Raw genomic sequence first — 27826 nt, 5'->3', positions numbered from 1 at the left:
GAGCAAGGCATTTGAGTGGGCTTCCCTGAAAAATGAAAATCCAAAGGCGAAAGTACTTACAGCAGAGCCTTTGGTGCCCTTTGGACCTTGAGGACCCTAGGAAAAAGGCAAAGGCAAAAGTGCAGATAAAAATCTGGAGAATTCATGACTCTTCGGTATATTTATAAGTTAACTTTATAAAATTCTTTTGTCTTTCACTTACTGGTAAGCCTGGAGGACCAGGTGGACCTATGGGACCAGCAGGGCCTGGAATTCCCTATAGAGACAATCAGCCGAATTAGAGTTTTCCTCAGCTATTTTATGCCATGTTTTGCATAACAACACACACTGCAAACTTTTGATTATACAAAATACGTAAGGATAACCTAAAACTTTCCATTATAAATCTAAGACATAACTTTTGCAAGATAATCTGTATTTTTTTCCCCATTTGCTTCAACGTCTATATCTTTATAGATATAAAGCAGCCTTCAGAATAATGATTTGTATGTTTTGGCGATTTGATAAATTTTTGTGCAATTAACTACTGAACGGTAATTTTTATGATTTCTAACTTGTCATATTTTTAATTTATTACTTTAAGGTTAAGTAAATTTCTTTTTGAAAACATCATTGACTTAAAGAGATTAAAGATGCTGTAAATCACCTCCTTGGTCATGTTTAATGGAATGTGCACAGGTGTGTGTGTGTGTGTGTGTGTGTGTGTGTGTGTGTGTGTATGTACGACCAGAAAGGAGTAGGAGAATAATTTATATCTTTACTCACTCCATCCCCCTTTGCTCCGGGAGATCCTTGAGTTCCAGGGAGTCCTCTGTCACCCTTTTCACCTTGTTCTCCTGGAGGACCAATCAGGCCAATTAAACCAGGATGTCCCTTTAGAAGGCAGAAAAAATAAATTTAACAATATGTAAATTACAACCATCTATTAAATTATAGTCATAAAATAATTGCACACTAAATTTATGAAACATAAAAGTAAAAAAATTGATTAAACTTTAACCCTTTCGGAAGGATATACAGGATTAAGAACCTGCTTTTCTCTTACCTAACAGGGTCATTTACTGCTTACATTAACTGAGACTTTTATTGGTGGGGAGGAGTATTAGGGAACAAAATGCTTTCTAAAAATACCATCTTCAGTGTTCCATTTACTTAAAAGGAATTCCCTCAACTAAGAGGCCAATAATGACCATATGTAATATTGATGAAATAAACAACTGAAAAGTCATTACTTTAATAAGCATCATATTTTATATGAAATGATTTCTACTCTTCAGAGACTCTGCTGTCTTTAAGAGACATTTGAAGATTTGAAAATAATCCAAAAAACATTAATGGCATTCTAAAAAGGCTTATTTTCTTTAATTATTTGTTGCAACTCAGCATACATTCTGGAAGATCAAATTACTATTTCAAAGGTATTCTAGTTTAAATTTTTTATTTTCATGTTTAAAAACATAAAAATGGGCATTTTGTTATTCCATCTGTTTATTTTCTGAAGGGTTATTTTAGTATAACCATATGCTTTCTCCATATGGTTCCTTGAAGGGGACATTGAAAAAATATAACACTGAGTTCTGATACATTTTTCACTATGACTTTGTATATTTTCTCTTTTCTAAATTCATCTGGGAAGCAGAAGATTGACAGCTTTTTCCTTGGTTAGAAGGACAAAGATATTCTTTGAGATTTCCTTTTGAGTGATTTCAATCTGCAAAATTACTGTGTCTGCTATTAGGATGTCAAAATTGTAATAATATGTGCTTTTATTCTCACCTTCTCACCCTTGGAGCCAGGGTCACCTTTGAGACCAGGTAAGCCAGGAGGTCCCTAAATAATGAGAAATAATAAACATACATAGAGTAGGTATGAGTTAGAGAATCATATTACTATCCACTGGACAAGTTTGGTTTTGGTAATATGACAGTTCAAAAATAATTAATGATGATTAATGTGTATTTTTCAGGATTCTGAATAATTTTGCTTGTTTAAAACTCCATGGCTTAATATTTAACAATAATTATAGAGCATAATATTGATATATTTGACCACAGAAATATGAAATTAGAAATAAGACATGGTTTATGTGGTCTTTTAAAAAGAAAAAGAAGGATAAATTTTTAAATACACTAATTTTAGGAGAAGGGATTTCTAAATTATACATCAAATTAAGCAAATATTTTGGTGCTAAGCTCAAATACATTACAATATTTCATGTAAAATTAAAAAAAAACACCTCAATAAATTTTTGACAGTCAAGTGACCTTTGATAACCACTTTTCCTAAGCAAACTCCCGACAGTATTTTTAACTATTACTCTTGAAGAATCTTTTATCTAGATGATTTATAAATTTAATAATAAAACAATTAGCTTTTTCATATAATCATCTCTATTTTGCTAATTTAACCTTTTTTTATGGTCCAAGGATAAGACATTTACCCGTTTATGCTGAATTATATTTTTTATAAAAATCGTGGCATGACTTCAACAACTAACTCTTAGTCCTGACCCCTACCCATGGAATTATTCATATTGATGACTTTTTAACAAACCTTTTTATATAAAAGTCAGTGTATTCCATATTGAAAGCAATATAAAATATGACCTTTGCTCTGAAATTAATGACAAACTAAACTGCAGGCAAGCGATTTTGTCAGAAGAAGTGTAACTGACACTAAAAGATGGTTGGTAAGGACGTGATTGATGAGATAAGAGCCAAGATACTGCTACAAAATGTAGGTCACTACTACCTGCAATATTAAGGCAGCCAGAAAAACAAAGCAAAATATTTCAACAGTTTCTCTATGAGTTTGAATTATTTATATTGAATTAAATTTTAGAATTATAGTTTCAGTAACGATTTTTAACATGGCACTTAGAAAGCAAATTGTTTTAACTTTTACCAAACTATATATACCATGAGTGTTCTCTATTGTATCTTCTTCAAGACTACCACGAACAATTTTTTTCCTTTCTACCCACTTAGAATCTTCCATGTGAAAGAGCACGTGAAGTCCCAGTCCATCATTTTTGTGAATTTAACATATTAAGAGCCATGGATCTGATCCAAGTAGTATGATGTAATATAAAAAGTATGGGCTCAGAATAGGATAGACTTGGGACAGAAGCCAGCCTCTCTTATTAGCAATTTAAATTAGCTAACCAAAAAGAGCTTCAGTTTTCTCATCTATGAATTGAGGGTTATAATTCCTGTCTCGTGAGATTGAATAGATGAGTGCGCTCCTTAATTTCTCACATCTACACCTTAAACTGAATTCCTGATCATCCAGGAAAGTAAGAACAGGGTTCGTACCATTAGTACTGTGTAACAATAGCATTTTGGACTAATATTACATATTTGTTTTAATTCATGAATGAATTTGAAATTCTGTAAGTATATTGATATAAAAGTGGACAATTTCCCTACATCATTCCATTAAAAATAGATACAAATTATTTTCATAGAAAATATGTGCAATTTTAAATGTGAATGTGCCTAATAATATTCTTTTTTTTTAAGATCTACAAATCAGAACGCATAAAAGATCTATCTCATTTATGTTAAAATAAAAGCATTACCTATTTAGTTCTACTAGTTTAATAATTTTTAAATTAAGGGAATATATTTCGCATCTACTATTTTCTGATTTTATCAGAAATGCATGATGAACCATTAGGAAAATGAGGTTGCCCAACAGCATATTTTAAAAGGAATAATATCAATGAGTAATGAAAACACAAATAATTTCTTGAAACCATGTCACCGTCAGGATAAACGCCAAAGACCCTATATGTTAGAACAAGGTGGCATAAAAAAGCATGAAAAAAATGGTTATAATAAAAATGTAACTGCATGAAAGAACCATATACTTATACCAGTAGCAGAAATCTTTTAAGAATGTTGGTTAAATCTGACATATGTCAATTAAAAGTAAATACATCCTCCAGAGTGAAAATACAAAACTATGTATAGGCCAGATTTTTTTCTTTCTTCATTTCTCATTTCACATTCAAATTCTTTTAGGCATATGATATAATTTACAGAAATTTTGCTCTAAGTGGGAGAACTGAAAGAGATGTTCTTCCTGGACATCAATATTGTATTCACTGCTTCATTCAGAGTCTCAAATCTAATGACATATTAGTTGGGTGATCTTGGATCTATTACTTATCATCTCTGAGCTTCATTTATGAAGATACTTTAATAGTAATAACTGTGTCACAGTATTGTAATAATGAAAGAAAAACCAGACCTACCAAAGTACTGTATAAACAGTAAAGTATAGCATTTTTTAAAAGTTACAAACAGTTATCATTGAGCCTTCTCACCACATTCTAATAGTATAAGCTAAAATGGCAAAGAAGAAGGAGAAGAAGAGGGAAAAGGAATAGGAGAAGAGGAGGAGGAAGAAAAGGAGGAGGGGGAAGAAGGAGAAGAAATACTGGAATTCTAATTACTCAGGCTTAATGAGAAATATACTAGACATTGTGTTTATAATGCATTTTAAATCATTTCTATAAATGTACATAAAAGAGTTAGAGGAAATGAGGATTAATTCCTCTAAGCTAATAATTTCTTATAAACTTGAAAACATTATCTGAGGACGAACTTACCAAGCAAAATCAGTTTCTTATCATTTTCATCAGGTGGAAATAGAAATTGGTAAAGTTATGATATTGATACAGTTATAAATAACCCTCTGAACTTGGAACATATCAAAAATATCAATTCTGCATATAAAAATGTTATTCCAAGTACATATTTTCTCTTTCCTATTTAGGATATTGTAAATTGAAAAACCCTAGGGAAATACATAATTCATAAGTAATAAGTGAAAAGGAAAACAGGGATGATACATTCTTAAGTGTCTAGAATACACAAACATTTTCCCCTGCAGTATTATGCTTTACAGAATATTTGCCTTGATATGCATCTCAAAACTCTAGTGCATTGAAGTTTAAAGAAACTGTAGATCCCGCACTTTATTTAGAATGTAATATCGTGAAATAATGTTTAATTTGGTGAAAAGCAAATGCTTTGTTATTTAAACCTCGTGAATCATTGTGGAATGCTACACATCTCAACCCTGTCTACAGAGAGTTCCAAGGTAGCATAAAAAAAACGAAACTGCAATTCAGTAAGCTATCTTACCATTTTTCAGGCACTTATGGTTTAAAAAATAATGCTATCAGATATTTTATTTATCAGTATGTGAAAAGCATGTATGATTATATTATGATAATTTTTCATCCCTTTTTCTCGTTGACTACTCAAAAATTTGATTCAACTTAAAAAAAAATCCTTTTATTCTCCTTTATATAATCTCATCGTTGTCCTTAGCTTTCAGTTAGCTCTCATATGTACTATTTAATCTATCCTCAGTTCCATATGGTGATTCTAAATATATATGTACATAAAATTCATGCATTTATAGAAGTTTAATTTTTACCATGAGAAATGTCTAACTTTTAAAGAGAAAAATAAATATTGTACCATATCTAAACTCTAGTGGAGCTGATTACAGAGGGGGCAAGCACCAAACACATATCATTTTAAAAGTTTTAAAAGATCTGTTTCACTCTCACCCTAAAGAATTTCCATTCCAAAGGTTAATATAAAATTGTATATAAAATACTTATAAAATATCTTTATAAGTAAAGTAAGTATATAAGCAAGTGTATAAATACTCTCCGATAAAACAAAAAGAGAAAAATGGCACCCATACTGCTAAATGCTCTGTTAGATAGAGTGCAATTGTCTAATTAGGTAGCTGCCTATCTGGAATGATGAAAACAGAGTTGAATTTACTGAACAGCTACATTGTATTTAAAACTTGGGGAAAGGGGAATGCTGTGGTTTTTATCTGACTAGTGGACCGTAGGGCAGGAAGTTTCAGGCAGCTTCTAGAAGGAGAAAGGAGACCCAACAGGTAGCTGCAGAAATGTACTGCTAAACAGGCTTCTGAAGCATGTGTAAACTTGGATGTGGGTGTGAATATATTTATAATTATAATGAGGAAAAGCACATTATGGAGAGACTATTCAGACGAATTTCTTATGGATTAATGTTAGAGACAAATTCAAGTTTGTGTGACTTTTGAAACCTCTTATTTTTATCTCCCACATTTTTAAGCCTTCCATACACATTTAAGCCTCTCTTTTCCTTCTTTAATAATCTCACCATACTTCTGATGAGGGAAAGGTCCCCAGAGGAAATGGCTTTTTAACAGTCTGACTCTGAATATATTGAGCAATCTCTGCTTGATTCTATTAAAGTACTTACCTACTTTACACTCCAACTGCTGTAAGTCAGCATAATTTATTTGTTGGTCCTTTTCATTGGCAGTGTCTTTCAAACAAGTTTATTGACGGTACATATGCATGAATGAGGTCAAATTTAGTTACTTTTTTTTTTAAGTAAACTCTACTCTCAACGTGGGGCCTGAACTCAGGGCCCCAAGATCAACAGTCTCATGCTATATGGACTGAGCCAGCCAGGCACCCCAAATTTAGTTACTTTTCACTAAGAATATGAAATTGTTTTGTTTTCAAAACATCATTTCATTCAATTAATAATTCTTAATTTTGGGCTTCTAGTGCCAATTAATGGTCTAAGTGTTTTACATATAACTTATTTAATTAACGTAAGAACCCCATGGGGTAGAAGATATTAATATCCCCATTTAATTCATTTAAACTTCACAATATCCCATGAGATAGATGCTATTGATATTCTAATTTTACAGATGAGGAGCCTAAAGCTTAAAAAATGAATAAATAAATAGCTTTCCTAAAGTCATCTAGCACGTAAGTGGTAGTGTTTGTTTTTGAAACTAGGCAGCTTGGCTTGAGAGTCAATGACCTGAACCAATAACCATGATCAAAATTGCCTACGAAAATAAATTTTTCTTAGCCGAGTTGAAAAGCTCATTAAATTGCCATAAAAAGCATCCTGAAGATGGTTTCTCTGACTAGCCTCACTTCTTGAGAACCAACCAGCATTTTCATTAAAATTAGATATCATCAAACTAATTGATGGTATGAAAAGCTGCAATCTATTCATGTTCTAAGTGCTCTCTGATAAAAACAAGGAGCCAGAGAAAGGCATGGCACGCACACTGCTAAATTCTGGTGCTTTTCACTTCATTCTGCCTGAAAGGGTTTGAGTTGTTCTGTCCCTTGCTCTGTAAACTCACATTTACCTAAGTCAAAAATATAAACTTTTACAAGCTGGAGTCAGGTGGTATGTCTGATGGTTTTATTTTTAATATTATCTGAAGGAAATCTCCAGCATGATGTTTTTTATTTCATCTGGAGAAAGGTCAGAATACTTATTGGAAAATCTGAAATAACAAGAAAAAAATCTCTGGCAAATTTTAAGGTGACATTAAGGCAATTTTTTTTTTTCCAGGCTCTGACTCTACAGTTAGGAGTTTACCATATCTAAGGAGAATATTCCCTCAATAGTGGCGCAGACATGGAGCCCACTCTGTTTCAGCCAGGTCCCTGTTCCTGTGCAAATGGGGTCCTGTGCAGATTTGACCATCTCCTGCTTGAGGTCACTCAAAATTTGATAACTCTTATCCTGATACTAAAATAAATGATCTTTAACTTTTCAGTGAAAGTCAAAAAAAAAAAATCTCTGTAACACAAAATATTTGGTATATCTTGTGGCAGTTTTATTAAGAGGAATGGCCAAAATTCTTCCTCAATAATTAAGATTTTAAATCCCAGTTTCGATGGCTTTCTGAGTATGTATTTCTGAGGTAACTAATATATTCATGCTAAGAGGTATTTTTGTAAAATGTAAATTGCTGTACAGAAGCATTTGGCTATTTGAACCAACATGCATCACACTTGTATAATGCTGTATGTATTATTAGCTATTTTGATTAATCCCTTTACATGCAACTATTTTTGGACAATGAATTTCAAATGCCTCTACCATAAAATAGAATCTGTCACCCAGAAAATAATGATTTTTTAATTAAATATTTTATTTATTTACTAGACAGAGCACAAGCAGAGGTAGCAGCTGGCGGAAGGAGAGGGAGAAGCAGACTCCCCGCTGAGCAGGGAGCCCAATGTGGGGCTCTATCCCAGGACCCTGGGATCAGGACCTGAGCCGAAAGCAGACGCTTAACTGACTGAGCCAGCCAGGCACCCCCAGAAAACAATGATTTTAAAGGCAAGACTTGGATTCTCACTTCTGCCTAAATTCTGTAGCGAGGATCATCTTGGCACCTATAATAAACTCCCATCTACGAACAGTATGCTGGTCAGCTAAATACTCTGTTGCATATCTCAAGCATGTTTGCATATAGGGTTTATGGCAGTTACCAAGCTTCAGCTGTAATAATTACGCCTTTCTTCACTAATGGAGGTTAATGTTTTATCTTTCAGTCTGTATGACTCATGAAGAGAACAATTTATTTGGTGAAGGAATCACTATACGCCTCTGCCAATGTCATTCTTTTAAATGAAGTGCCAGGAAACTAAGTGTAATTGCATGCATTTGGGGGAACTGTCCACATTTGGAAAAGAACTGGCTGGACCATTAGTGGCATTTTATTCAGAGTGGAAATATTTTTTCTTATCCAAAGGACATAAGAAAGGAAAGATCTGATCAAGTGGAATATTTTCCAAATAACCTATCAGTTAGGATTACTTTCCCCTTTTTAGGTCTACAAAATATAATCTAATTTATAATATAAAACTTCAGAATTTCTAGCTTATAAACAATTTTGTTTCTGGATTTCTCCCTTTCTAAGTAATAGAAAAGATCATACTCACCATAGGGCCAGGAGGCCCATCTTGGCCTGCAGCTCCGGGGAGACCTTGCTCCCCCTACGGAAAATAAACATAATGATTTTTTTATTAACAAAAGCGTACACTTTTTTAATTTCAATTTTGGAAATCCAAAAAGCAAGCAAGAAAACACATCATGAATTTCATCACATGGAGAACATCTACGAATGTTACAAACAATTTTGAATCTTTTTACACTGTGTATGTCTCTATGGATGCATGTATAAAAACTGTACCTCTTTGAGTTCTTAGGGTTTAGGTTCTTCTTCTGCCTCTTTATGTTGGAATTTCACATTGAACTTATTAAATAAATGACATATTTAAATATTTGAAGAGTAGCTGGCTTTAGTTATTACATAATATTTACTGAATTCCCATAAAACACCCATATGATACCTTATGAAATAATGTTGACATAAACATTTTCATTCATAATTTTTTGGGGGGGAAATAAAACATTTTCAAAATGGCATCTTTTAGCAGAGATGCTCACCACCGGGCCAGGGATGCCCCGAAGACCCTCTGGACCAGGCTTTCCGGCAGGTCCCTGAGGACCAACTGGGCCCGTTTTTCCAGGAGGACCTTCGGCACCTGCTTCTCCCTGTTAGAAAATAAAACGTGTGAACACGTTAATGATCAGAAAATGTATTTTTTATGTTATTAAATAGATTTTGTTTAATTTATGCATAAGCCGCTCAAACATCATATATTTTACCTTAGCACCTTTTTCACCTTGTCTTCCCTCTGACCCTGCAGCTCCGGGAGGACCCTATAGACAGAAAATTGCACTTAAAATACATACTGCATATAAAAGTAAAGTAACTGAGGACTTATTCGCAAATACTCCAGTCTAATTTGTAACAGATTCTAATAAATTGTGGCTGTCTACAGCTATTTAGTTTAAAACACAATGAGAAAAATCAAAACCCTTTTATATAAAAACTTTCAGTTAGAATATTAAAAAATAAACAAAGCACAGATTGACAGATAACCATGTCGTATCAATGTAAGGAAATGGTAAAGATAAATTTTTTAAGAAATGCTGATGACTTAGTTACCCTTAGTGTGTTAAATACTCAGGTGTCATTTATTATGTTGTATGATTTGGAATTAATTGAATGTATCAGATTTCACTTCCATCCTTAAACGTGTTTTAAGATTGGCTCCTTTCTCAATCTTAGAACATCCATATGTTACGCATTCTTACAGAATCATGTTCAAACTAGGGCAGCACAACGTTTAAAATCTTGACTGTCAGCAGAAATTTTATTTTCATTTTCCGGAACTATGCAATGTAAGTGACATAAAAACAGTTATCACTTTTTAAAATCTAATATTAGGCAAGAGCAAGAAAAAAAAATCTTCACACTCCATATGCCATCCAGAAGCTTAAGAGAATATTCTGGTGTTTGCCTGACTTTTACATAGCCGCATAGATTGCTATGGAGAGATGCTAATTATTAATCTGTTTAAAGCTATTTGTAATATTGCTCCTCGACTATATATGTGTCTTTGTAAGATATCTGCCAACCCCAATTCTCTTTAGTTCTTTTTTTATTAGCTTTGTGACTTTTAGCAACTTATTAGTATTCCTGAACTTCAGTTCTTTCATCCATAAAATACTACCAATAAAAATCCTCTTGCTATAGAATTGTTGTTAAATTTAAATGAGATAACAAATGTAAAAGTATCTTTCAAGCCTTCCAGTAGAGTGGTATCAAATACAGATATGGAATTTGGTGCTTTAGAGCACAAGGCCCGGACTCAGGCTGCCTGGCTTTAAATCCTGGCTCCGCCACTAATTACCTTTGTGATCTTTAGAAAGTTATACACCATGGAAGAGCTTCAGTTTACTTCCCTGCAAAATGTGGAGACTAATAAGAGCTATTTCCCAGAGTCATGATAAGAACTCAATGAGTTGAGAAATATAAATGGCATATAAGCACCTGGGACATAAAAGCACACTGCGCAAACATTGGCTATTGTTACTATCCTTACTAAGATTATTAGATTTTTTTTTTTTTGTACATTAAAGTATTTTACCTATACTTTTGACCATGTCGGCAACCTAAGAGTCAGGTCAAACAAAATAGATTCTCAAAATACGGTTGTAGACACCATGTCAACAAACTACTTTTTCCATACATGCTGTTTATAATACCTGAAAAATATAAATTCCATGTTTGAAACGACTTGTTTTAACTGGAAAATTTTGAGTCGGCTAAACAATAAGGTATACTATGATCCTGAAATGTATAATCAGATTTTGAAATCTGATATTCATATTTTCTTCTTATATTTACATAGTCATCTGTGAAGTATAAAACATGACATTTCTCAATCTTGTAACAAAATGATGAGAAAAGAATCATTTATAATAAGAACATAACAGTCAAGGTATCAAAGAAATCACCAATTTTTCAAGCTTAATAGTAGATGTAATTCCCATTATATTTCAGTTTTGCCTCTATTAATTACATTGGATCATCACTTACACCATTTCTTAGTACATTTCAAATCAACAAAAGCAAAGCATTTGGTTTGACAGCCCAAAAAGAATACAATAAAAATGCTTTTGGCCTCTAGAACTACCTAAATATACATTTGCAATAATTTATTCTAAGACACATAAAATTTACAATTTTATTACAAAATATTTTTGTCCACTAATCAACTGAATTTTTATTATTACTTAACAAGCATTAAGATTCAATCTAATGTTGAAATTTTCTGCAAAAGTTCGAACATAAGTACAGACAGTCTAAAAAAGAAACTCCATGATCTCTAAGAAATTACATTCATTTTTCCCCAGACTCTCCTGCTTTCCATCTGTTTACTTCAATTGTTGCAATGAATTGTACTCAAAATCGGCAACCGAGATTGAGGTTGGAGGTTGGGGAGAGTAGTGGAGATGGTGTTAATTGGTGAAAATAAGGTTAGGCAGAAGGATGACTTTCTCTCTTTCAGATGCCATATTAATATGCTAATGATGAGCACATGCTAGTCTTTCACATGGTCTTTTAAATCCACGTTTGAAATGAGTATCAAGCACTTCATCAAACTCAGAGCATTCTGCGAACTCAGTTATCTCAGAAAGAATCAATGAATATAGCATTGGTCATTATTTTCTCAATATCATCACCATAACGTCATATGGGATTAGGCACATAGTGCACCTCAATCCAAAGGAAGAAATGTACAAATTTTGAAGCAGTCTCTTGAGGCAGCAGCATTATGTTAACAGGAATATGTGTTTAAAATTTAAGCACTTCTTTTTAATTTCATGCTATTTATGCAAGAGGATTTCTGTATACAAGCATCAACTTCAAATAATTCCTAGTGTTAAAATGTTATCAAAAATTATTTTGGTGTGATGTTTAAAATATTAATATATGCAAACCTAAACAACCATAATGACTGTGATTTTGGAAATAGAAATTATGAGATTCAGCTGAACAATAGGCTTTTCCTTGTTATATGAAGGTTTTTCCTTAAACTAGTGGGATCAAGGTATGGAGTCTTCTCAAAAGATTACATTTACACACATGAGCATTATAGAATAGAAGATTTATAAGGATCTAGCCTTTTAAAAAAGCAAGTCATCAGCTGTCTAAAAATGTAACAAAAATATTGCTTTTACTGCAAGGGAGAAAAGAAAATCTGAGTTTGAAGAGCCTAGAGAATTTAAACACCAGTAAACTACAACACAAACACAAAATTGTGATTCAAATAGAGTTTCTCCATCCCCAAAGAATTTCTTCCCTCTTTGAATGAATGCCTGATATATGTCATGGTGGAAATCCATATTAAATGGATTTTCTCTGTTCTTTATCCCTTTTTTCCCATTTTCATTTTTCTTTCCTTCTTTCTTTCTTTCTTTCTTTCTTTCTTTCTTTCTTTCTTTCTTTCTTTCTTTCTTTTTTAAAGATTTTATTTATTTATTTGTCAGAGAGAGAGAACACAAGCAGGGGAAGTGGCAGGCAGAGGGGGAGCGATTCGGGACTTGGATGCAGGACTCAATCCCAGGACCCCGGGATCATGACCTGAGCTGAAAGCAGACACAACCGACTGAGCCACCAGGCGTCCCTATTTCTTATATTTTTTTCCAGATGGCACAGATTCTTTTTTAAGAAAGACTGGGATGAAAACAGATAAACACACTTTTTCTAGGAGAATAAGAAAAATTAATAATGCGTACGGACAAATACTTGTCTTGGTCATTTATTTCTCATATATCTGCATAAACAGATGGTCAAGGACTTAATCTAGCAAAATACTTGCTGTAATTTCATAAACTAATGAGTGTTCTGATTGCAAAATGCCTCCTAAAACATGAGACAATAAAACAGGCCCCAGTTAATTCTCTACCAGTAGCCACTGTTACACAGGATTTTTTTCACCATGAGAAATAAGCTTCATATAAAATACATGGCACAAACCTCTCTCCACTATTCGTATTTTACAATATTATTCCATAATTTATCTATTCTTCCATTCATGTAAAAAAATCATTTAAATTGTCCTTATGTGCCAGAAATGTGCTGCACATGGAAAATACAAAACAAAAATAAAAACAAAGATAAAAAACCTGTGAAATCCTAAGGAGTTCATGAAGTTTAGATGTGAAGATAGACATCATAATTAACAAAGACAGTGCATTATAAAATATGCAAAGGTGAAGCAAGCGTATAAAATAGGCACAATGTTCTAATTTGACAGTAGGGAAGGCTTTCCTAAGAATCTAATCTCTGATCTGAATCTCAATGTGTAAATGTGGGAGGGATATTTCCTTCTAACACTTTCTCTTTTGACCATTCACATTCATGCATAAAAGCATTAAGGATGGAAAGAATATATAATAAGAATATATGCACATATATAATAAGAATATATATACATTATATGGTGTATATATATATATATATTATTCTCTGTATTTCTACCAATTAATAATATCAATTATCTTAATTTTTTGTTGTGAACTTTCTTCTGACAATATGAGCTGGAGTCTTTAAAATTCCATTTAACAGGTAAATTTTGTGCATTTTATAATGTTTAAATTATTTTAGTGACCTCTAGGAGTTTTTTCAATAAAAGAGCATGGAACTAGCTCTTGGTCTCAAATAGCTGTAACGATAAGGTGAGGTTAAAACTCCATGGTTTATTGACACAAACTGCACAAGCTTCTAGTGCCTTAAGGACATGTACATTTATTCTCCAGTATTACAAACACATGACAGAATGTACTTGTACTACAAATGACAACTTAATTTTCCTACTTGCTCAATAACAGTTAGAATCTTGTTTCTCAGTATCACTGCCACTCGCAACATTCTGATCAATATTCTATTAGGAAGGTTTATTATCATTTACTCATCCATCTAGAAAGTTTTAATGGCATTCAGACTGCAGGCAAAAATAGGCAAGAGATCTCAAAAATCATGTTACACTTTGTAATTACTTTCTAAGAATAACAGCCCAATGGTTGTTTTGTAATACATTTTTTTCTACCAAGACCATGCTTTGGGGCTGCCAACAACAACAACAGCAAAAATAAAACAAAATAATAAGAATCTTATCTAGAATGTTGTTAGGATATAAGAAGAAGGGGGGAGGAGGAAGGCAAAAAGCACTTGGTCAGTGAAGAGAAAATCATATTCAGAGAAGATGTTTAATATAGACTACATTTATTTCTGGCAAAGACAAATGTTTGTAAATACTGACTCGAATTTATATTGCTGAGGGACAAAATGAAAATCTGTTCATACAATATGTACATGAGGATGTGTAGTAGGAAAATCCCCCTAAAACAAAGCTACCATTAGAAAACAACAATGATCGCAGGTGCTCTGGGCCTTTGGATTACTGAAAGGGGAATGAACCTAAGAAATGTATTTTGTTTGCAGGGAGGATGGAAAATAGACTAAAACAGACTATTGCAGGGGAACAATGTACGTTGATATAAATGCTGCAAGGGGCAGGTCAACAAAAGGTTTTATTATGAAAATAGTACAATTGTAAGAAAAAGACAGTTCAAGTAAATCTCTTAGGATCTACTGGAGCCACTATTTTGAACAAGATCTATTTATTTCTTTTTTCCTGTCATCTTTTGTTAAAATCCAGCCATGTTTCCAAATCAGAGAAGCTTGGCAAGATAAAGCAAGCTAACATTACGTGCGGACTGATTCCTGAGCTCTTTCTATTGATACTTGCATTCAGGTTTTTACCGTGTTTGTAGCTACTGCTAGACTTTGGCATCTCATCTCCCTGTAGCACACCGAGAACTGAAGTTCGGGGTTCCAGCAGTCCTTTAGAACAGCCTCCTTTTGTACAGAGGGGAGACCTTAGCACAGAGAAGTGGGAAACTACTTCTCATTGTGACAGATTAAATCTGTCGAAGTGCGTTCTATTTTAATAAGAATTTTGACAAATGTTAAGAAATTACCCTGCTCTCCACGACTTATATCTTTCGGCATCATTGTAATGTGCTGCCTACAGTGTAAGAATATTACATAAGTTTATATACACAGTAGATAAGGAGTGGATGTTTCAAATAAAGAATTTTAAAAACTTACTCTTTTTCCAGGAGGACCTGGTGGGCCAGCCTCACCAGATGGGCCAGGAGGACCCTATAAATGTGAAAAATACCTTTTTAAGCAATTGAGCATTGTTTTACGGCTCACAGCATTTTCCGACATCTGGACTGAAATCAAACTTCTTTCTTCACCTCCCCACATCTACCTTTCCTGGATAATCTCATCTCTGTTTCAGGTACCTAGATTTTCTCTAGATACCTATTATTAGAGCTGATAAATTCAGATGAAAAACTTTTCCATAGCTGGAAGAAAGTGAATCAGATTCCTTCTTCTTCAAACCGTTCTTTTAAAAAGTGCTAACTTACATCTGACAAGCAGCCAGTAGACATACTAATGAACAGAATCATATGATTAATAACTTTACTCATATCACATACATTTGTGACACCATAAAACTGTTCTCTCTAAATGTCTTCTTGTACAGAACTAGCATTTCCATGCCAAGGAGTACTCAGCACGTTCGGATATGACCCGCCAGTCCTATCTACACAGACTAAGCCTACAGATATCCATTGCGGATGGCTCTGGAGACAAAGTTGTATTAGGGGTGAGATTTGTTTGGTTCCTACTTAACTTAGTGCCTTCCTTTACCTCTCCCTAAATAACATAAGTGGCCAAAGCCCCTACGGGGTCATTCTCAATTTTAAAAAAATAATAGCACTAGTCCCATACAATGCTGAATACATTTAGATTAGTAATTGCAGGACAATCATGCTACTGATAGGCTGATAACATGGCTGTCTTCATTTCAGCCATATTTGTGTTTTTAAAATAACTTTTTACTTAATACAAATAGATAGCTATATTTGACATAGTATGACAAAATCATTACTATGGTATTACTACATTTTTTTATGATGACGGCTACTTATATTGCTTAAATCACATCAACTAAGAAACTCCACGTTAGTTTGACTTTGAACTGAAATTCAAATATAACTGGTAATCCTTTCAGAAAAACGTGTACCCACATAGCTATGCTTTTGAAAGTCTGATTATTTCTTTAAAATGTCTTGAGACTACGTAAAGATCTAATAAAAATAGTGTGCTTACTTACCGGTTGACCAGGATCTCCATCTTCACCCTTGTCACCACCAACGCCATCTTGACCCTGTGACGGGCAATGGAAAGTGATCTCAGATATTTCTATGAGTTCACTTTTATTAAAACAAAAAGGTATGATATACTCTCTGAGTCCTTGAGATATAAACCATTACTAAATGGACAAATAAAAGTTATTATTGAAATCTTCCAGTTGTATTTTAAGGATTGTGGTATCTCTCACTCTTTCAATAAAGATTTGTGAAAACTGCCACCACATTAAATTTAAAATACAGTATGCTGTTAATATAAGAAAAGAAAGAGGATGTAATTAGCATACAAAGCCGGTGCATCCTTGCACCATGAACAAATACCGCACACTTTGAGGTAGGATTTAAGCAGAGGAGAGACTGAAATAAAAACAAAGATGCTGTAACTTTGAAATCATAGTAATGCTGCTACTCAGCAAAGTCTGGAAAACTAACCCAAATGAAGAAAATAATCATGCAACATAGGTCTAATTGTCCTCAACCTTATGGATTTAATTGTCATAGCTGTGATTGCGGTTTACATTTTCTTTTCCTTTCTATTTTTGGGGATTTACTGAAGTCATCAAGAATATTCTTTAATTATTAACAATAGAGATACTGGGAACCACCCCGTCAAAATAATTCCTTTCTTTTCCCCATGATACTTACTGCAGGGCCAGGTTCCCCAGGAGGACCAGGATCTCCAGGAAAACCAACGGGACCCTAGGTTGATGTTTTTAAAAGAAAGAAGATAAATAAAAATATTCTTTATAAAGTCACAGTATTCTGATATTTCAGAGCTAAGTCATGGCAAAACCATATGAGAATATTTCCCTTCTTCTGCTAGAAAATGTTTTAAAAAAGAAATTAATGGAGAATGCTAATGGATATATGAAATGATGAAAAGTCAGCTTCACCAGCCATGGGACAGAGTTTCATGATTTCTAACCTTTCTATGAAAAGCTCCTATGTGTCCTTGACATAGATGCCATTTTAAAGGGGACCGAGCTCACTTACCGGGTTACCCTTCGGGCCATCATCACCTGGCGGTCCCTTAGCACCAGGAGGTCCAGCAGCACCAGGTGGGCCAGCTTCTCCTTTTTCTCCTCTTTCCCCTTTGGGGCCCTACAATCACATCAGAAAAAGAATAATTTTATTATAAGCTTTAAGTCAAACTTTCTTAGCCTCAGCATATTGGATCAGACAACTCTGCTGTGGGGCGGGGAGGGGGGGTGCTATCCTGTGCATTGCAAGGTGTTTAACAGCACCCCTGGTCTCTACTAATTTGATCCCAGCATGTGACATCAAGAGTGACATTTCTCCAAGGGAGATGACCAAAAATTTCTCCAGACATTGCCAAATGTGTCCCAGGGGTCAAATTCACTCCAGGTTTGAACCAATCTAAATTAGAACGAATACAGTCCTAATACAATTCATACATGTTTGTTTGACGTAGCACAGTTAGTTTGTTTCTTTTGTGAGCACCCCATCAAAAAATGTGTAAACAGCTTATAGTTTTAATGCTCTAACTTATGTCTAATAAATGTTATTTTTTTCAATTTCTATGTAAATCAAAATATGTAAAGGATATGCAAAATTGCTAAACAAAAAGTTCTGCATTTGTGATTATTTTTAGTGTGTTGGAAAGGAAACGCAAAGAACTGAATTAGTTAGGAGTTAAGTTACGTGTTTAATATACTCTGAAAGGAATTCCCAAACTGTTAACACCTACGTTGACAATAAGCTAACACTTACGCCTGTGCCTGCTTCCCCAGGAGGCCCCGGGTTCCCTGCTTCTCCAGGTTCACCCTGCAAAGAAGAAAGCAAATGAGCCTCAAAACATAGAAATGACAAACATACAAACAAACACAACAACACAGAAATGATGTTTTTACATTTGTAGAACTGCCTTCAATGATGACCACGACATTTCAAACTAGACTTTAAATCATTATATTGTTTAAAGGCAGAAGACTTTATTAAGAGGAAGGAACTTATTACTGACCTCAGTATTTTTATTTCTCAAGTGAGGAGGCAGAACTGGGTAGACTGAATGCTACAATTCTCATCAATTAGTTAACAGAACATTAACCTCAAGTTATCACCAAACCATACAAAACAGACCTCTGCATGTTTCCTAACAAATTCTGTATTTGTGCTGTATCGGTATTCACATTACAACTTAGTTTATTGATTAAAGAAATTCCATTTCTTACTAAAATATTAATTTATCTTTACAATAGCAAATAAGCAAATCATTTGGTAGTATTTTGATAATCCTATAAAATATATTTAGTAGAGATCTGAGAACATAGAAAATACTGTATAAGATACAGAAAGATACTTAGATACTAATTAAAATTGTTCCTTTTGAGGATATACATATTATAAATTCAGTAGCTTTTATGTTCTACCTGTACAAATATGGATGACTATTTTCTAGCTCAGCAGACTAATAAATAAACCTCCTAGACTAGTAGGTTTTAGTTATGAAAGTCTGTTACTAATTTTTTACACTGAAAAAGCATAGTATTTTATTCAAGTCATCATCCAAGTGAAATAATACAGTATATTCATGTGCCATGTTTCTACACAAAATCAGTGGAACTAGAAATTCTGAAGTGGAAATTGTTTTAAATTTTAAAAAAAATGGCAGGTCTGAATTCCCTTTAATTTTTAATTCTGCTTTATTTCCAATTGTACTGGTATAAACCCATTATTCATAAATTGGTTTGAAATGCATTATATTAAATATAAACATAACTCCAGGGATAGGCTATTCAGTGTACCTAATTTCTTATTCTTCGAGAATATGCACATATTTTAACTTCTTGAATTATCTGCATAATCATGGAAAATATCAAGTATTTTCTAGGAATTTATTGGTAACAGTATTGTGTGTAAATTATTTTCTCTCTCAAGATGAGTAGCAAATACTACCTGTTATTTTAGATAAACCTTACAAGTAAAATATTACATTCACATTATTTGCAAAGCAACAAATCAGTCATCCATCTCCGGTTGATGGAATGATATATAAGTAATATTCTTATGACCTATTATTCATATCTCTGAAATAAGACTAAAGCAGTTTGCCATTCAAATCAACGATAAAATGTCCACATTAAATGCTTTATATTTTAAATATACACAGTATACTGCAAGATCTCACTTATATGTGTAATTTAAAATAGCCAAACTCATACAAGCAGACAATAGAATGCTGGTCACTAGGGGCTGGAGTGTGGAGTACATGGGGAAATGTTGGTCTTAGGTTACAAAATTTCAGATACACAAGATGAGTAAGTTCTGGAGATCTAATATACAGCAATGTGAATATAGTTAACAACACTGTATTCTCTTAAGACTCAAAGGTAGCCAGGTGTTACCAGATAGCCTTTAAACAATGGAAACAATATGGAAAAAGAGTTTTCCCAAACTCCAAACCCCTGTCATCCATGTTTATCTTCAAGAGTAACACAAGATGAAACCATAGTAGGAACTGAAGTACTTAAACTTGTTCCTACTGTACCCGCAAGCTTTAGGAAACCATAAGATAAGCTGAAAAGGCTTTTAAATTTAGAATTTATTTATTAAGCATTATTTCAGAATTTTCTAGGTGGACAAAACTAAAACTAGAGACTAGTTCTCACAACTATCTAGTCAACATTACAGCCAAAAGGGGATGATGCCAAGGGAAGAAAGAGGAAAGTTGAGTCTGTTATCATCTGTCTCCCACAGTTTTATCATCAGAGACCAGTTATTCTCCCTATGACAACTGTACTCAGTGAAAAATGTTCTTTAAATTCCACTCCAACTCACTTGCACGTTTTCAACACAAAACGCTAAATTTAAAAATATAAACAAAGAGTCAGTAAAAAAAAAAAAACTTGACTGTTTATGCAGTAAGAATTACAAAATAATTTTAAAATATTTCTAATTTAGTAATGAAGAAACTATTTAAATGGTTGACCATATAGGATTAATTATAATCAAATGGTAGAATGTGTTCAGCAGATATCCTATTGCATTTCTTTTTTTCTGAGAGTTAAATCTTTTACTTAAATTAAATGCAATATGTGATATGTCAAAAATCTTTGAGACCAAACAACAGAATCATTTTTACAATTATGGCAAGTCTATATTTCTTATATCATTTAATTAATAACTAGAAAGCCCACATTTTTTCACTGTATAACATTTTATGGTATGGAATTTAATTTTCATCTCTCAAACTGGCAAATAACTTATTTTTTTAAATAAAGCAAATATTAATGTCGATTTTCTTAAAAATTCTATTAAGAAATGACCATGAATGCATAAATAAGAATTCAGAGAATGATTTTGACATTTTCATAAAAAGAAAGAGATGTTTTAAGTGAAATCATTTTCATGAGAAAACGAAGCTATTCTGAGCCCAGATGTTATGACACATGCCAAATATTTTGAAAAGTGCCAAAGACAGGTCATATTATTAGTAATGAAAATGTAACTCCAAATATGACAAAATGAATGATTAATTCTTTTGTAATTTGAAGGATTCCTTTTTCCTGTTTCAGTTACATCAACCAATCTCTTCTTTTTCAGGAATGAGTGTTACTAGAGATACTTACTCTAGTCAGACATACATGACAGTAGATCCTGATTTAGTTTCTCAGGATAAAACTTTGACAAAATTATTGAAATTCTTTAAGCTTCAGTGTCTCAGCTTAAAAATGTGGGTAATAATAATATCATCATCAGAGGGATTGTGTTGATTAAAGGAAATGACCCATGTCCACTACTCAGCACAATACCTGGCAATAAAAAAACATGGTATCTCAAAATCATATTACCACTACTATTTAACTACTAGAGTAGATGGGCTGTGATTCAAATAACTATGTGTAAAATACTGAGAAAGACGGAACTATTCGAAGCACTTAAAATACCAGCCAGTATCATCAAAGTCCTCAATTCTTGGTGTATCAAACTGCATATCACTACATTCCTCACCTTTTTAAAAAAAAAGATTTTCTTTGAGAGAGAGAGAGAGTGGTAACGAGCAGTAGGGAGGGGCAGAGGGAGACGGAGCGAGAAAGAGAGAGAGAAAGAGTGGCAGACTCCCTACTGAGCAGGGAACTTGATGCAGAACTACATCCCAGAAACGGGAGATCATGACCTGAGCCGAAGGCAGATGATTAACCAACTGAGCCACCCGGTGCCCCCATTCCTCACCTTTTCTCCAACACCACCAACTGAACCAACGGATCCTGGGGGTCCTTGTGGTCCCTGCAGAAAAGGAATATACAGTTATCCTTATTCTTGCAATAAAAATAAAAAAGTCATAAATATATATCTAGTAGTTCTCAAAGAAGGAGAAATATATGCAAGAATCTTCCAAGTCATTTGAAGGATGGGACAAAATGATGCCTTTTACTGAGTTGCCAAATTTACTTGATAGCAAATAATTTAATTATATTAAATTGATTTTCAAATTCATCAGAATTTTGAAGATATGGCAGAAGACTTTCCAACTCTAGTCATGCTGGTTGATACTCGGAACTTAATTTCAACTTCTTTGCCCATCGAATAGGCCAGAATAAAGGTTAATTTTGTAGAGTTTTGGAGTAGATCAAAGTATGACTCTGGTTAAGAATTATGTAATCCATGCAAAAAAAACAGTATGAACCATTAACCTTTATATTACTTAAGGGGAATTAAAACCCAAAAACTCTTTTAGTACACCTGCTCCTTGTCTATTTTACCCAGTTCTGGCCTGACCAAATTAAAAGCAGGCATAACAGAAGAGCAATTGAAAACAAGAATAAAAGATTTTTTCATTGTGAAAAGGTGAAATCAGAAAAGAGATAACATCAAATTCTATACATTTGCTAAATGGTAACAGTAAGATAAATATGGCATTACATTTCAAATCCCGTAATATTGGAACAGTGGGTCAATTATTAAGCATGGGGGAGACTGTCTTTACACAATTGAGAGGAAACAACTTACATGGTAAGAGGTGCACATATTATCATGCACATAATTGTCTAAAATAGCTTGTATCGAATGTGAACTTTAAAACTCTTTTATATTTGTGGTGACTAGTTCCCTATAAAGCCTGTTTATTTTCCTGCAAAACGAAATGTAGTGAGTAGATGATTTTTGAGCTCTTGTCCACTTAACCATTTAACCATAGTGCAATTATCTCCATTGTGTCTTAGGTACCATCTACCATTAAATAATACTGACACTTAAATAACTTCAAAATAATTAACCTATATTTCACAATTCTTACATCAGCTCCGTTGGGACCTTGAGGGCCTCTTGGGCCTGGAGGACCAGGTGGACCCTGTAAGAGATGAATATTAAGGTTTATGAGGACCAAACACACTGCATTTCTATTATTTTCACTTTGTGGTCAAGAAAACTAAAAGAAGTTTCATGCTGTAAAATCATTTTTTAAAAAAGATTTTTATTTATTTATTTGACAGAGATAGAGACAGCCAGTGAGAGAGGGAACACAAGCAGGGGGAGTGGGAGAGGAAGAAGCGGGCTCCCAGCGGAGGAGCCTGATGTGGGGCTCGATCCCAGAACGCCAGGATCACGCCCTGAGCCGAAGGCAGATGCTTAACGACTGAGCCACCCAGGTGCCCCAATGCTGTAAAATCATAACCAGTGAACCATCCCAGGGTTATAAGTCATTCTTGATGGATACAACATCATGTTAGCAAATGATCCTCTGAACAAAGCTATGGGGAGTTTAGGACTGCAGGCAAACAATTTGATTAAAAATTAGAAAATTAGGCTATTACTACTATCTGGTACAATGGATTCATAATACAACAGAAATATATTATACTAGAATATGCTAGAATGTTAGATTAAAAAAGGAATACAAAGTTGGAACAAGAAATGGTGCTTGAGTAGATTCAGAATTTATTAATTCTATAAAAGTATTTTTTATTTGAATATTCTGTTTTTTTGTGTCAGTTCTTATGTTCTACATGTTAGAACTGAAATAAGATTAAGTATTTAGTTGTCTTCCTAAAACAAATGTTCTTTTCACTGGTTGTGCATTAAAATTACTTCAGGGCACTTTTTACAAAATACTGATGGCCAGAACCCCTTACCTCAAGGTTGTGATTAAATTAGTCTGTAGTGAATACAAGGGCATTAGAATTATTTCTAAAGGTCACAGTTTATTCTAATGTCATTGCTGAAAACTTCCCTACTATTAGCTATTACTAATATGTCGGAGAGAAATGTATTAATGATTCAAGGAACCATAGCAATCATCTCTAGAAAGGAGCTCTCTGTGTACCTGATGCTGCTTAGAGTATTGGTCAGTTCTTTGAGTCATCAAGGTTTATTCTGTTCCTTGTTTCTTAGTTTAATGTGATAAAAAGAATGATTTCTTATTTGAAGAAAATAAAATCTAAAATACAAGTGTAAAAATATCAAAATGTGTATTCTGAAGGAAGTAAGAAATGGGGGCAATATTTATTGAAAGGAAGGGACGATTAGGAAATATATTCATTACATTTCATTATATATTTCAATTACCTTGGATAATTGTTTCCTTATCCAAGGTATTGCTCAATATACAAATATATATATTTCAAAGTTTCAGTGAACTCTTAGATTTACACTTAGAGCAGAAAGCCAGAATCAATAAGTGCAAATTATTTTGTTATAACATTCTAATTCAGATAGAATTCCTTTTAAATTAAGAATTTGTTACAAAGTACAATTAATATTTAATACTTTGTTAACATTTGCTAATTATCCAAATCATGGGTGACTATTACCTACTCTTTACCTGTCCACTTCAAAGTCTGGAGCTAAAAACTGATAAATAACTGAAGTTTGGCAGTTTATATACATGTCAATAATACACCCACTTAGAAATAAAAATATAGATAACAACATATCAACCAATAATGCCATGTATGCATATAACATTACTCCAAAGTGAGAAAGAGAACAGAAAGGGAGATATTTGCTGAGAGACTCCAATGGTCACAGATACAGGTTAGTGGGGAAAGAGGGAGACATAGATCTGAAAAGTCATGGCTCTTAGGACTACTTTGTTCATATTACTAAACCTGAAGAAAGCTATCAGTAATGTGAAAATTCACAATCCATAATATCCTAAAAGATATAAACTTACCATAGGACCAACATCCCCATTTTCACCTTTTTCACCAGGTGGGCCAGGCAGACCCTAAGAAAATATAATTTGAAGACAATAAAAGTCACTCGGCATGTATTTAAAAAGAAACTTTTGACCAATTTCTAGTATGAATCCAAAATTAGATATAAAGCCAAATAAAAACATGAAATTAAGATTCAGAAACTGTCATCTGTTAAAATACTTACAATGCAAGTATTAACTACATATAATAAAATCTTATACCTATATTTACAAATAAAATTTATGCTTTGTATAATATTATACTGTTTGATTTTATTTACAAGCACTAAATATATAATTTAATCAGGGAATTTATGGACACTTAAACATTTGTTCCATCTTTTATGAGTAATATATAGGACTGCCATTGCAAGGATTTTCTAAAAATCTTGTCCCAAATTATTTTAGAACACCCTATGGTGAGGTTTTTATAGTTATGTACCAATTTGACAAAACTCTTTTGAAAATAAATATTCTAAGGGCACCTGAGTGGTGCAGTTGGTTGGGTGACTGACTCTTGCTTTCCGCTCAGGTCATGATCGTGGGGTCCTACAATACAGCCCCACGAGCTCCCTGCTTAGCCGGGAGTCTGCTTCTCATTCTCTCTCAGCCCCTCTTCCCGATTGTGCTCTCTCTCTCTCAAATAAATAAATAAAGATTAAAAAAAAAAAAGAAAATAAATATTCCAGGGTTATTCTAACACATTTCCAGGGTTATAAATAACTTCTGAATTTTTAACCTGTTACTTTGACTTCTAGTCCTAGAAATCTGCAAGGTCATAAAACCTGGAGTATTTTCCTTCCCCTTTTCTCTCAAATTCATTTCCTTTATATCCAGTTGCAGTGTCTTTGTTTTGGAAGGGTTCTGTGTTACAGAATAAACTAACAGAGCGGGTTACACTCAAATTTCACCTATGTCTTTATGGGAAAATTATTTTACTTCCTCTTGGTCTTCTTAACTAGTTCTTCCAAAGCAGAATTGTTTATATTTCCTCTTTCATATCTCAACAATACTTTGCACATATTTGAATTATATAACTAAAAACACAATAATGCCACTTATTCATGTACTTACAACCATAAGCTACTTTGGGGTAGATGTCAATATATTATCTCTAGCAATTAGCAGAGGATCAGGCAAAAACTAGGATTTCAATAAAATGAATTAATGATGAATGAATGAATTCTAAGAAAATAAATCAACAGGAAAAACTACATGCAATAAAATGTTTATTATAACAGGAGCTATGACAATTAAAATTTTCAATTATTCCAAATGTTAATAATAGAAAACATAGCTAAATCAATTTGGTTACATAAGCTAATGGAATATTATAGGACCATTAATATGATACTAATACTCTAAATATTAAGCATATATAATAAGTAATAAAATACAAGTATAAGTAAATATGCATAGTATAAATTTATCTGTGAAATAGTGTTTAAAATAGGTATGATAATTATTGGACAGAAACAGTGAAAATGGTAATAGTTTTTAATATGGTAAGATTATGGATTACTTTAATTTTTTAATGTTTTAGTATTATACCATTGTTTATTTATACCTTATACACTCTACACATATTTTATTTTTAATATTTATACAATAGTTTTTCGGATATAATCTATTTAAGAAATAAAAATACACAGCACAAAAGCTCTAAATCTAGGCTGGTATTTTAGTAAAATTATTGAGTTGGCACTACCCTGCAGTGGCTGCAAATTATATTATTATATTATAATATATTACATTATAATGTAATAAATATATTTCACTTATTACCTCCCAACTGTGCACATGCAAAATGGCTGAAAGAGGAGTTTCAAAAAATAATACCTTTAATGCACAGATGATGATCTTTGATATTTTTATTCTGTTTTACCTTATCCTGTTATATTTCATTTTTTTAAAACCGTGGTAATAACCCACTAAATTATTTCTATGACCTGCTAAATCCACATGGCTCTCAGTTTGGCTATCCACTCCGAGAGGGTACTCTATTGAGTGTATTTATAAACATTTTTTTTAATGTGGCATATATTTATTTTATGACAAAATCTTAATTACTGATTTATAATGGACAACATATACCAGGATATCATTTCTTTTTTCTCAATTGTCACTAGGATGTCTAGGAAAATAGTCAGTTGTGTGTATTCCCAAATGGTTAATATCATCTGATAGTAGCTTCTAGAATCACTGGAGAAGTTCCAGGGAGGATACAGCCAGGCAGTAGTTTAGATTTTAGCCTGCCTAAAAACTAGCTGGGAGAAATTACTAAGATTTCAGAGTCCAAGATGCACAACCTCAGAAATTATAATTCATTGATAGAGAACACAAACTTAAACTCTTGAACAGACAAGTAGATTTTAACATCTAATATTTCAAGTCCATTTTGTTAAGTATCATGCATTGCAACTTACACATAAGTTTAAGTTCTTATAATTTAAAGTTTGTAAGTTCTAAGTTCTTACAAGTTTTTTTTTCTAAGATTTTATTTATTTGTTTGGCAGAGAGAGAGAAAGAACGAACAAGCAGGGGGAGCAGCAGAGGGAAAGGGAGAAGCAGGCTCTCCACTTAGCAGGGAGCCCAATGTGGGGCTCGATCCCAGGACACTGTGATCGTGACCTGAGCTGAAGGCAGATGCTTAACTGACTGAGCCACACAGGCAACCCTTAAGTTCTTATAGTTTAAAATTTATAAGTTCTTAAAATTTTAAGTTCTTAAAGTTTATACGTTTTCCTAAACACTGCATAAATTAATAATCACATTGCTTATTTTTTTGTCCACGTTTCCATTTCCTTTTAGCATAGAGTAAATCTGATTTGGAATCCCCAAATTGAATAGTATATAAATAGTAGAGTTCATAGTTTTCTTTTATTTCTATAACAAAAAAAGCTCTGCATTGCCAGCTTCTTTTTATGCATATGAGTATTCCTTTTTTTTAAAAAAAAATATTTTATTTATTTATTTGACACAGAGAGAGAGAGAACGAACATGCAGGGGGAGCAGCAGAGGGAGAGGAAGAAGCAGGCTCTCCACTTAGCAGGGAGCACAAGGTGAGACTCGATCCCAGGACCCTGGGAACGTGACCTGAGCAGAAGGCAGATGCTTAACCAACTGAGCCACTCAGGCGCCCCATATGAGTATTCCTAATATTAGCTCAGTA

General features: G+C 33.3%; 1 protein-coding gene across 1 annotated transcript in view; it reads right to left on the bottom strand.

The window, feature by feature from the left end:
* Window positions 1–27826, bottom strand: part of COL11A1 (collagen type XI alpha 1 chain) — a 561059-nt gene that overhangs the window by 11052 nt on the left and 522181 nt on the right. Inside the window, exons 56-70 of the mRNA XM_057310420.1 lie at window positions 24631–24684; window positions 22756–22809; window positions 21693–21746; window positions 18231–18284; window positions 17493–17600; window positions 17145–17198; window positions 16463–16516; window positions 15385–15438; window positions 9525–9578; window positions 9303–9410; window positions 8795–8848; window positions 1777–1830; window positions 766–873; window positions 203–256; window positions 61–96 (exon numbers count right to left, since the gene is read on the bottom strand). Coding sequence (XP_057166403.1) covers window positions 61–96; window positions 203–256; window positions 766–873; window positions 1777–1830; window positions 8795–8848; window positions 9303–9410; window positions 9525–9578; window positions 15385–15438; window positions 16463–16516; window positions 17145–17198; window positions 17493–17600; window positions 18231–18284; window positions 21693–21746; window positions 22756–22809; window positions 24631–24684 — 954 coding nt within the window. The remainder of the gene's footprint in view (window positions 1–60; window positions 97–202; window positions 257–765; window positions 874–1776; window positions 1831–8794; window positions 8849–9302; window positions 9411–9524; window positions 9579–15384; window positions 15439–16462; window positions 16517–17144; window positions 17199–17492; window positions 17601–18230; window positions 18285–21692; window positions 21747–22755; window positions 22810–24630; window positions 24685–27826) is intronic.

This window comes from Ursus arctos, unplaced genomic scaffold (assembly GCF_023065955.2).
Source record: "Ursus arctos isolate Adak ecotype North America unplaced genomic scaffold, UrsArc2.0 scaffold_12, whole genome shotgun sequence".
Classification (NCBI taxonomy): Eukaryota; Metazoa; Chordata; class Mammalia; order Carnivora; family Ursidae; genus Ursus; species Ursus arctos.
The sequence above is the reverse complement of the archived record's forward strand: the minus strand, read 5'-3'. Positions and strand labels throughout refer to the sequence as shown.